This window comes from Muntiacus reevesi, chromosome 18 (assembly GCF_963930625.1).
Source record: "Muntiacus reevesi chromosome 18, mMunRee1.1, whole genome shotgun sequence".
NCBI classification, from domain to species: domain Eukaryota; kingdom Metazoa; phylum Chordata; class Mammalia; order Artiodactyla; family Cervidae; genus Muntiacus; species Muntiacus reevesi.
The window spans coordinates 41208021-41220591 of NC_089266.1; the positions used below are offsets into that span (position 1 = coordinate 41208021).

The 12571-nt window shown below is 43.5% G+C and overlaps 1 protein-coding gene across 1 annotated transcript; it reads right to left on the reverse strand.

Annotated features, from left to right (window-relative positions):
- Positions 1 to 1465: 1465 nt before the first annotated feature.
- CRYBA1 (crystallin beta A1) lies at positions 1466 to 8476 on the reverse strand. The gene is made up of 6 exons (XM_065910677.1): positions 8438 to 8476; positions 6807 to 6871; positions 5683 to 5801; positions 4255 to 4396; positions 2531 to 2673; positions 1466 to 1933 (listed from the first exon to the last, which is right to left on the reverse strand). Exons 1-6 carry the CDS (start codon positions 8466 to 8468, stop codon positions 1786 to 1788), a joined length of 648 nt encoding a protein of 215 aa, XP_065766749.1. The 5' UTR covers positions 8469 to 8476; the 3' UTR covers positions 1466 to 1785.
- Positions 8477 to 12571: the final 4095 nt, after the last annotated feature.

The window sequence follows — 12571 nt, forward strand, 5'->3', positions numbered from 1 at the left end:
TTAAAACTGCCCAAGCTGATTAGAACAAGTTTAGAAATTGAGCTGATTTGATTTCATTGCTGCAGTCTGCATGTACTAAATAGCTTTACTTCACATGTTTGTGTACTTAAAGGATTGTGTAGATGTACTGGCCAGGTTTTGTCAAATCATCTTTTAAAAGATTGTTTTGTATTTTCTTCCGGACTTTTGTAGAAGAGGCTAATGTGTTTAAGTAGAGATAATACTAATGGTATTTTCCCCTTGCTCCTAGATATAAAAGAAATATTTCCGTTTTATGTTTTTCCTATGTATAGAAGAGGATTACCTTGTCTATCATCAAGTGTGCTCTTAATGTATGTTGACTGAAAATACAGCAAGCCCGCCCTTCTGTGTCTTCCTTGGAAGTGACAGTTAAAAACGAAGTCTGCTAGTCAGAATGCAGAAGGTGGCCCATAATGCATGGCCTTAAAAGGCATGAATGCAGGAGTATTCCATCATCTTTGATGGTTATGGCTACTCCTCAGCATCTGTCAGTAGTTCATATGTTCAGTCTTGGAATGTATTGGAGGAGCGAAGTAATTTCTGTATCTTGTGTGCATTAGCACTTAGGAGCTGTTAACTCTTAATCTGGAAGAAAGGACAATTAGTGGGCTACGATTATGTGGGAAGACTTTTTTCCTTCTGTCTCCCAATTTAAAAAATGTTCTTTCAGTGTTTGTTTTGCCCAGTCAAAAAGATAGGCCTTTTCTAGATAATAAGAACAGTGGCCAGAGATTTCCTCTTTTGCTAAATGCTTAGGTATTTGCCATAGCTGTTTTTGATGTCATGGATTCTGAGGAAGTGTCAGTTATGTGATCTTCCTTTATTGATGTCTTACTTCATGTTCAGTGTTTTAAAAATATAAATTACAAGCACTCTACATCCATACCCAGATTGACTTATTTTATCAGAAAAAAAAAAAACTTGAGAAATTTGTAGATCAAATTAAGAGACAATAAGTGTACATTGTTGAATAAAAAAAATTTTAAAGTTTCCAAGGTGTTTGTGTTATCTTTTGTGTGCTTTGATTCAAAAAAAATCTGTGCACTAGGGTAAGATTGTGACATTGGTAATATTTTTCAAATGGGTCAAATGTACAAATAATTTAAGCCTTAAATATAGCATGGTCATAAGTCATAGATTTTCTTTTCCTAATCAGGTTATTAAGGTGCTTAGAATTGGCATATGTACGGAAAAATGACCTGTGTGAGAATAGCTGTGCTGTGTTTTGTCATGACACCGAACCTTATGTTCTTACAGTTGAAATAAGCTGAAATTGAGCTAAACAATATGATAATTTGAGAAGCTTCTTAAGTTTGTTTAGCAATCATCTGTCACAGGTGAAAAAAAAAGCAGTGCTAACATCAGTGTTGGAATGGGGGTAAGGAGAAAAAGAAAAAGATGCAAAAACAGTTACCAAAAGTGTGTCTGTCACTATATAGACTGATAGATTTGGGTTATATGTTTTAATGTTCTTGAAATAGAGGATCATTGTCCTTGGTCTGGTAAGTGACTTACTTGCAAGGACACCAAAGGGAACTTGGGTTTTATGGAAGCTTGTCTTTAAAGACTCTTGGCCATGTAAATGTGATTTCTATAAAGCATTCAGTCTACAAAGTTGTTGGGTTTTGGTTTTTTTTTGATGACATTTATTGTGGATTTCAGCAGCTAACATTTGGAAGCAATATCAGCAGAACATATATTTTATTCTAGATTGTTTAGGAAGATCTCATGCTTGAGGAATTCTTACTTGGAGCTTTTAATCCACTACTGTTGGATACGGCGAATGGATTGAATCTGGGAAGTCTGGGCATGAGAACCCCACTCTCTCCAGTGTTTGTAGTCTCCTCCATGATGGTCACATTCCAAGATATACTGATAGCCACGGTACCCAGGATACTGGTAACAAACCCAGCTGGAAAACCCAGAGGATATCAGATTATTAAAACTAGCTAGAAACCTGGTAAACAACCCCCAAACCTGAGCCTCTGGTTTCCCTAACACAATGGTACGGAATACTTTTAGGCTTAAAAATTAATAGCAATCCTATGGGGGAGGAGGTGGGAGGGGGAATCGGGATGGGGAACACATGTAAATCCATGGCTGATTCATGTCAATGTATGGCAAAAACCACTATAATATTGTAAAGTAATCAGCCTCCAACTAATACAAATAAAGGAAAAATAACAAAAAATAGCAATCCTAAATATACCAGGCAGCATGTATGAACAGGTGCCTACAACCAGCTGAAAGTTGTGGAAAAGAGGTATGAGAGTAGTCAATGTAAGTCCTTCCATAGTGGAATGTTTGCTGGGAAAAAAGCTGAGGATAAGTGATAGTGGTACCAAAATCTTGAGATTCAGAGTTCTAATAGCTAGAATGTGACAGTCATACCAATGGGATATCAATGTGTGAATTCAGATAAGACATGACCATTGATATATTAATATTCATAAGGTTTACAACTGCAAGAGTTTTTTAAATGTGCTCCAACCCTGTTTTTTGCACTTACGCTCCACATTGTATCTTCATGGAGCCAACTTCGTTGTTCAACCAACCCATGGCTTGCAAGGAGGGGTAATCGTCACTGATTTCCCATTGGCGTCCAATGAAATTTTCTTTCTCAAAAATGGTAATCTTAGACTCCTTATGATTCTGTAATACAGAAGTTTTTTTTCAGTTTAGCACCAGTGTTAAGGCTCATCATCAATTCTTTACCACATTTGTCACACTCAAAATGCCCCTGGTTTACAGAAGGAGGTACATGTAAAAGTATTTCATGCAATACAGAGATTTTCAAAATTACCCATAATCCTGTTTAATCCAGTTTAATACTATGACATTAAAAATGTACAAATAACTGGTATAGTTTGGAACCACGAGAGACCAGTGAAAGAAAATATGATGGCAGGAAAAAATATTTTGAGACAGCCAACCAAGGATTAATACTAATGTGGAAAAGGTTCTACAAGTTGTGAAAAGTCTGGTGTGTGTGTTGGGAGTGGGATGGGTACATGCACACAGCATTGGAAAAAACGTAAATGTCTGGTAGGGGACATGAGGACTGCACAGGCGTTGAGAAGGCAGAGACTAGTCTTTATGAAGTTCAGAAACGGGCAAAATTAGCCCCAGTGATAGTGGAAAGGAGCAATTGGAAAAGGACACCAGGTAATTTTATGAGGCAATGGAATTGTTCTATATCTGCTTTGGATGTTCTGTGGGTATGGATATTTTTCAAAACTCATAAGAAAATACAGTTAGAATTTGTGCATTTTACTATGTGTAAAGTATACATTTGCGGGGGGGGGGGGGGGGGGGGGGAGTTAAAATGAAAACACATCCAGATAGGGAAATACTTTTTAGTTCTAGAGCTCTTTAGCTTCTCCACTGCTTGAATTTTGGTAGGACTTTTAAGATAAGATTGTTAACTAAAATCATGAGAAAAATCTCATGATACAGACGAGTATTTGAAAAGGTTTTAGCCCAGCCTTATTCCCAATATAGGGATCATTTTTCAACACACCCCTGGAGATCACCCTGCTTGTGCTTGCGTTCTCCACAGAGGAGAAGCATCCCATTCTGATGCATAATTGAGTAATGCTTAGTGTTAGAAACAAGAAAGTTATGAATCAAAGATAAGAGGCACTGGAAGTCTTGCCTATTTCTTCAGTCATCCCATGTACTAAAGGGTTACTTCACCTTTTCCTTGTTTCTAGGTAAAATAGTATATGGATTGAAATTTAACTGTTCAAGGATTTACTACATGCCAGTGCGCTAATTATCCTACTTCACTTTTGAAGATCTGAGTATCTGCTTCCTGCCACCTCTTAAGAAGGCCTTTTGTTATTTAGTCACTAAGTTGTATCCGGCTCTTTGTGACCCCAAGGACTGTAGCCCCCCAGGTTTCTCTGTCCATGGGATTTCCCAGGCAAGAACCCTGGAATGGGCTGCTATTTCCTTCTGCAGAGGATCTTCCCGACCCAAGGCCTGCATTGATAGGCGAATTCTTTACTGTCTGAGCTCCCAGGGAAGCCAAGGAAGGCCCGCGCTTTTGGCTTAATGAAAATATCTAGGACAGAAAAAAATAAAATGGCAGACTTGTGTTTTTCTCTTCATACTTTTATCTTCTTTCTACCACATTTCAGCATAACCAACCGATGGGAAATAAGTCAGTCCATATGCACCCTCTCTTATCCATCCCCCACATGCACAGAAATGAAAATCTCAAGGACTCACAGCTGAACAGATGGGGCGGAAGGACATGAGGCGCTCGATGTGATAGGCATTGCTCCCACTCCAGGCATCCCAGCGAGGATACTCTCCTCTCTCCAGGACAAACTGTTGCCCACAGAAGCTGGTATGCTCGTAACCAACCCAGCTGCCAAAGACAAGTAATGGTGTTTGTTCATGTTGTTCAGAGCTTACATGGCCTCAGGGAGAAAGCATCTTAACAGTGGGTAAAATAGCCAGTTCCAACAGAGTCATACAAAGTCATACATTTATCGCAAGAGGTGGGGGATGAGCTGGCAGCTGCACTGTGCAGGTTTGTAAATATATTGGGATTATCTACTGAAGAGGTCCATTTCACTGGCTTGAGTAATAAGTAATGACTGCCAAAGTCATTTTGAAATTATATTTCCTTTCTCCTCAAGGTGTACTATATTCTCTACTTAGAGCTCCAGGTTCAGGATCTAGTGACTAGGGCATTCATTTTAGTTCAGTCGTTCAGTCGTGTCCCTTTGCGACCCCAGACTGTGACATTGGCTCCAGCCAAACCTATTGGCTTCTTTCTGAGGAAGCAAAGAGATGAATAAACAGCAGATGGATGACTAAGTCTCTTGTTTCCTTATCACTTCGTGGGTTCTTTCTCCTGCAGACCTCTATATGCCTGATTTATTTTTGCCTTATTTATTAAAACAGCTCAGATTGACCTTTATCAACCAGGTCTTAGTTACTGATGACACTTTAAAGTATTTCACTTTGGGGGTTGCAGGGGGTGAGCAACTTGTAGAAGCCTATCTACATACATAGCCAGTTCTGCCTAGACCTAGCCTTTGTGTTTTCAGGCTCAGTGAAATGTTTTCAGATGATCAAGGACTCAACTAACCTGCCAAGAGCAGGAAGACAAAACAAGAGAGGTTCTTCCTTGCCACCAATAAACTCCTGAAAGACTAGCTAGAAACTAATATGACTCTCTGGAGTTGAGTTCCTTTGTATATAGAAAAATTAGCTCATAGTGTCTGCTCTGGGACATGTAGAAGGGGAGTTAGCTGTGAAGAGGCTGTAGCTTGATAGTTTCCTCTCTATTTTCTACAGGCAAGAAAAACTCGGGCCTGTGGCTTGTTTGATAGAACCCAAAGCAGAAGCCTATGGGCTCCAGAAGCACAAAACTGGTTACCTTCACTGCCCCACCCCATGATATGTATTTCTTTAATCTCCCCCAGATCCAATTCCAAGCCATGAAGAATCTCATGTTCTTCTAGCTTTGAGTTACTGAATTGCACATGTAGTAAAATTTTTTAGAGATTACTTAAGTATGGACGCTTCTCTCCCAGAAATTATTAGAGTATGGGGGAATATCTTCTCTGATCTCCATCTTTATGGTCGCATGTCTGAAGGGATCATAAATAGGAGGCCTGAGATTCTGCTGAGGTTGATACTCACGCGCCACACTCCACCTTGAGAGACCGGACATTGTCAAAATTGCGCTCAGAGACATTTGGGCAGGAGCTAGTGAATTCCATTCTCTTGCCCTGGAAGTTCTCCTGGTCATAGATGGTTATCTGAAATGGGATTAAATGGGAGAATAGAGTTAGAACGTGGTCCACCAGGAAAAACAGAGGCCCAGGCCAACATCTTAACCTGTGTCTGACCCAATGTTTTTCATCACTAGCTGCAGCCCAGGAGGCCTGATGAGGTCTCTTCCAGTGTAGACAGGGTAGGAAGGGGTTTGAAGTAATATCACTGGTTGGCAGTGTTCACATGCCCATAGGGATGAGGTGTGGGGCCAGGTTTCTGATAGGAATCGTCTGCTGGGGATGATAGCTGGCCCTGTGGACATACCAAGGATTTGTGGACTCATTCCAACATGCTTTCTGCCTAAGTGTGGCCCAAAAGCCAGGATTCTGGAAGCTCCAAGGGCTCCCTGTAAATTAACTTTTAGCTTCTTCGGCCATACCTGCTATAGAAACCTAATGTGTAAAGGGAGAGTTGTGGTAAACCCCTTTCATACCCTGAACTAGAAATTGACTTTTGAACCTGGCTAGAGGACAGCTCCCAAAACTGTGAACCAGACTTAGAGTCGATCCACTGAGGAGGTTAAGGGTGCTGAGGGAAACAGTGGCTGAGGATCAGCCACTTCAGGTAGTGGTTACAGTCAGCCTCAGGTTGGGGTCAGGAGACCATGATCCAATCATTGATTTGGGATCTGATGGCAAGTTTCTCCTCATTTCTAGGCCCTCAGTTTCTGCACATCATAATCCACTTGGGCTGCTCTATTTTAAGATAACTTTAGCAGTATGGAGGAGAATTGACCTAGAAAACTAGATAACATCTCCCACTCAACAAGGGTTTCCAGGATCAACCTTCTGTCCAAATGGGAGCATCCTGAGAGAGCCTTCCTGAGACAGCATCTAGACTTTGGTTGGACCCTTCCTTTACAAACTGATGTTTTACTGGCTGGTCACTGTCCCATGGAAAAGCATAGCTCTGGGTCCTACTCTGAGGTTGTATCACACCCCCTGCCCTGATGGATTCCTCAATTTTCCATGTGATGGAGATGAGCTTACCTTCCATGGCCCCACAGACCCCGGCATGGGGTTAGTTTGAGCCATCTTGGTGGTTGGAAGGGATTCTGGAAGACAGAACACACACCAGTGTCATGGCCTCTGGGGTGAGGAATGAGGGGCACGGGTGAAAGTAAAAGAGGCTTGAAGTCCAATAAACAGACTTTGGATGGGGTCCAGGCTCTGCCTCTCACTAGCTGAGCCTCAGTCGTTTTGCATCAGTAAAACTTCAATGCACAGAGTTATTATAATGAAGCAATGATGCAGATAAAGCACTGCACAGATACTAGGACCACTTAACAAACGTGGCTCTCATTCTCTTGCCTGCCTCCAGTCACCTGCGATAGCCTTGCCTCATTTTCACATACCCCAATATAAACCCCTTGGCAACCATCTGGTCCAGACCCCTCATATCACCAATGCACGGTCTCACTTTTATCTGGCTCTGCCTAGCCCTCAAACTGACCAGCTGCCCACAGCCATGCTCCCATTTCCCTCCCTGCCTCTCTGTCTTCTAGACCTATCCAGCTTCAATCTTGCTTCCCGAGACTTTGCTGCTTTCCCCAGCCTATGGCAACTTGCTTTCTTTCCTCCTTCCCAGCACTCATCACAGCACTGATCCATGTTCCTATTGAATATGTCCTGGGTGAATATCTCAGTAGCAGGGACTGGGTCTCCAGAGTGATTGATGGAAGACCACACTGAACCCATGTTGGGATGGTGAGGGTTGGAGGAGTGGGACAGGTGGCATTGAAAGACTTATTGAAGGAAAGTGAGGAAGAAAAGAGGATGATAATAATAGCTAACGCTTAACCATGCCTCAGGGTTTCCCTGGTGGCTCAGATAGTTTGATCCCTGGGTCGGGAAGATGCCCTGGAGAAGGGAATGGCTCCCCACTCCAGTATTCTTGCTTAGAAAGTTCCATGGCCAGAGGAGCCTGGCGGGCTACAGTCCTTGGGGTCCCAAAGAGCTGGACACAACTGAGCGACTAACACACACACACCCATGGCTCACTCTGTGTCAGATCCTGTTCTTTACGCTCTACCGGCTGGAACACATTTAATCTTCACAATGAACCTATGAGGTAAGCCTTAGCATTATCCCCATTTTACAGATGAGGATACTGAGGCTCGTAGAGGAGAGGTAGACAGAAAAGATGATAGGGAGAGTAAAGGAAGGGAGGACAGTGGGAAGGGGACAAGGAGAGAGGGAAGAAAGACAGACACATATGCATCAATTTTCTTAATTCAAAACAACCATTCATGGCTTTCCCCTCTGACGGGTATTGGCCCAGGGACGAATGCATATAAACTCTGTGATGTATCATCTTTCCCTTCTGAACCTCTGAAGAAGCATTTCCTACCTCTGCCCCCTCCCCAACTTCCCGCCGTGCCTCAGAAGCCTGTCATTTCTGGGACCCCCCAGTCCCCTCCCAGGCATGGTGGCTAGGGCAGTGGTTACGGTCATGTAAGTGACTTCTTTGGGGTGGCAAGAGAAGTCTGCTTCCCCCCCGAGTTCCCCAGGCTTCTCCAGCCATCCTGAGAGGCTCTGACCCCAAGGCAGGAAGATGGGGCCCCAGTCCTGGGCAGGGGGAGGAGAGGAAAGACCAGAGCAGCCCTCGGGGCCTTACTCACCCAGCTCCTGCTGCACAGTCTGGGTCTCCATCTGGTGCCGCTTCCTCGGTGGCTCCCGCTCTTTATAGCCCCGCGGCCGGCAGCCTCTGGCCCCGTCAGCACTCTGCTTTCCCTCGGCTTTTGTTCCCCCTGATCCCCGAGCTTTGGCGGCTCAGCCTGCTGGGCGGGCATCCCCCAGGGCTTTGTTTAAACCTGGGACACAGAAATCCAGGGAGGCCCCACTGCTGTGGGCCAGGCTGGCAGTGCAGGCCCTGCTGCTGCGGACTTGCTCTCAGAGCAGATGGGACGCAAGGACAGGTCTGCGTGAGTTCTTGTCCCCCGCTCTTCTCCAGGTTCCTCTCGCCACCCCAGGACCTTCCTAAGACCTCATGTCGTATCAACACATCAAAATGCACCTCCCTTCTCATACATTTGTTGTCGATGTTTAAAAATTAAGGATTATGACAATTCTGAACTCTATTTTTTAATAAGTGGTTCACCAAAAAAAAAAAAAAAGAGAAAAGAAAGAAAATAGCTCACTGTGTGCTTGGAAATCTTTATTATATCATATTTATATGTATTGGGTTGGACAAAAGTTTTGAGTTTTTCCATAAGATAATACAGAAAAACCCAAATGAAGCTTTTGCCCAACCCAATATAACTATGTAAGAGTTTAATTCAATTATATTGTCAACTAGTAGACATGAATCTCCCTATAGCTGTGCTATTTAATATTTATTCATTTTAATTTTGCAGTTTTCTTTTTAATATTTGGAGCCAAAAAAGTATTTTTTGGTGTTTGTTTTAATATTGATATACTGCTTTTAGCCCATAGCATTCTCTCAAACCCAAGATACACTAACAGGTAAAATGATTGCTCCCTGGAAGTTCAGGGCTCCTGGTGAGAGTAGTGTGGGGTAATTGGGGGGCCTGCCCAGGAGGTGAGGAGGGTGTCTTGTAGAAGGGGAGGATGTCTTGTTCAGGCCTCGTAGCTGCTGTGAGGAGCAGGAAGATGCCGTGGGTGAGGAGGGCTCTGAGCCTGGCGGATGTGAGTTCCAATCCTAACCCCCCTGGGTGGGTGACCAGGCAAGTCATTCAGCCTTCTCTCAACACTGCCCCCCCTCTCTCCAAAAAAAAGGAGACTATCTGCTCGACACGTTGTAGGTTTATTATTACATATCACCCTACTCTCTTTTTGGTGACGGATACTATAAAAAATCTCATAGCAACTTGGAAAGAGGAAGGAACTCTTCCTAGTAAAGTTCTTTTAATCCCTCTGAGAATCTCTCCAGCCTGTGACTTGGGTTTGTCTGAGCCCTCTTTTCTCAGAACCAAAAATCCATTTGCAGATTTAACAGAACATTCCCAGTGGACAGTTCTTATGCTAACACAATGTGCCACCCTAGGATGTTTCTGCTACGTGATTAGCTGGTGGCATCTGGATCAATGGCTGGCAAGGGACAGAGTGGCCTTGAGCATCATAGCAGGTGATGCTGGCTGCTGGCTGTGCAAGCGCTTAAGGCACCAGCTGTTCGTGGCTGGAGGTTCTTCCTCAACTTCCCTTTGCTTCCTCCTCAGAGTTGAGGATCTTAGGGAAACACTTATTTGTTCATTCATTCATTCATTCTTTCTTTCTTTCCTTAACCCCTGAACTGGCTTAGGTACCCCCATCAAGTGCTCTCCTGGCACCCTGTACTTACTGATTATTGCATGGGTTTCAATAATCAATTATTCAAGAACTCAACAGGGGCTTGAATTGTGTGGGATTATTGCACGTTTGGAAACTGCTGTAGAAACCAGAAATACTGGGCTCCAAGGACAGAAACAAGACGCAACTTGGGGCTTGGATATAGAATAAAACTTTTCATAGTATGCTTCTCTGTATTTTTCAAGTTTTGGACAATGTGGACGTATTTTCTATAGAAACAAGGCTATTTTTGAAAACAAAGAAACGGATTCCTTAATTATCTTCTTCTTCCTCTAGACACCATCCTTTAGGAGGGTAAGAACTCTGTCTTGTTTACTGTTGCATCTTCAGCTTTGGACAAAAGTCTTAGCTCAATAAATACATTCTGAATAAATGAATGAATGAATGGCATGCAGTGGCAGGGTTACATGACTCTGGGGACAGAGATGAAACCGACACACAGTCCTTACCAGCTCTAGCCTCAACTGACATGCTTGTGTCGTCTTTGTGCTTCATATACGCTCAGCATCTCCATCTGGGAGCTTTACACCCTATTGAAGTGTTAGAACCATGAAGACTGATGGAATCAATTTTTTTTTTAGCCAATTTTTAATTTTTGAAGAAAAAAATGGAGCATTTACGTCTGATTGAAAAGTCCAAATACATGAACAAAGATATTGTGAGAGGGACAATGAGGGTCACTGTGCAAACAATTTACAAATATCCATCCAATTTTCCTAGTTATAAGCATCCCCAGCCTGTCCTCCATCCGTTTTCCTCAATTATCTTAAGTTCAAGGAAGCCAGAAAAGGATCACCTACCTCCAGGGCTACCACCATGCTTTGCAAATAGCACCTGAATATGGTTTTTAACCAAGTTCTATAGGATGCTCCCTCTGACACTGTCTGAAGCTGCTGCTTCCCTAGCCCCCTTATGGTTATGGCCTCCAAGCTCCAATTACCTCCACCATCTCTTTCCAGGAAAGTCACAGCAGAGCCACTCCAAGAGTGGGAATGAACGGAGCAAACCAGCTTGTGTCCCCTCCTCCCAGACTGAGCTTTGGTCTCTCCTCTTCATCTTTAATAACAATAACCACAATGTACGAAGCATTTGCTGTGAACCAGACACTGCCTCCTTTATCCTCACAACAACCCCATGAAGTAGGTCGTTATGATACTCATTTTACTGATGAGTTAATTGAGGTCCTGAGGAACCAAGTTCTGGGCCAGGGAACTCAACAGGGGCTTGAATGTATGTCTATCTGCTCCAAAAGCCGTAATCTTTCCTCTGGGCAACCCTACCTCTCTGGCATTAAGTCAGATTATAATACCTACCTGACCTGTTGCTGTCAGATGAAGGGAAATGAAGGCATTTAGGGCAGTAATGGGACCCAGTGCCATCAATAAATGGTAACTATATTATTGATTGTTCCAAATCAGAATCTTGTGCCAGATTCTCACAGAGATTAGTGGGAGCAAGCAGCAAAGATTTTAGAGATAATTATCAGGTAAAAAATATTTCCTTTGGGGAATTCCTCGACAGCCAATGGGACTGGTTGCGACACTGCGATTTCACTGCTGTGGCCTGGGTCCCTGGTTGGGGAGCTAAGATCCATCAAACTGCGAGGCATGGCCAAAAAACAAAAATTTTTTCTTTGAATTTGGAACAGACGATGTTTGTTCATTTTTTTCCCCCAATATTTTTCTCTATTGCATCTTAACAGCATCTGGTGGCTCAGACGGTAAAGAATCCCCCTGTAATGCAGGAGACCTGGGTTCGATCCCTGTGTTGGGAACATCCCCTGGAGAAGGGAATGGCAACGCAGTCCAGTATTCTTGCCTGAGAATTCCATGGACAGAGGAGCCTGTTGGACTACAGTTCATGAGGTCGTAAAGAGACAGACACGACTGAGTGACTAACATTTTCACTTTTCTCTCTTATTTTCTGTACACCATTGATCTATGGCGGACATGAATTGTGAAGTCTGTTCTAAGTCCACACACTCACTGCATGAACAGATGGGGTAACTGTCTGCCCAGTGGGATGGGCTTTAAGATTTGGAGGTGATAAGAGATGTTAAGGGACTTCCCAGTTGGCACGGTGGTAAAGAGTCTGCCTGCCAATGTAGGAGACGCAAGAGACGTGGGTTCAATCCCTGGGTTGGGAAGATGCCCTGGAGGAGAAAATGGCAACCCTCTCCAGTATTCTTGCCCAGAGAACCCACAGACAGAGGAGGCTGGCGGACTACAGTGCAAAGGGTCTCAAAGAGTCGGACACGACTTGGCGACTGAACACACACACACACACACGCACACACACACACACACACACACAGAGACATTAAGGAGAACAAGACCACCCCCAAATGTAACGTCGTCGATTTGACCCTTGAATTTCTTGACACTAGGGCTACGTGCCAGGCATAAGAGAGGCTCAGTAGAACTTTATGAATGGCTTGGATCCCCTGG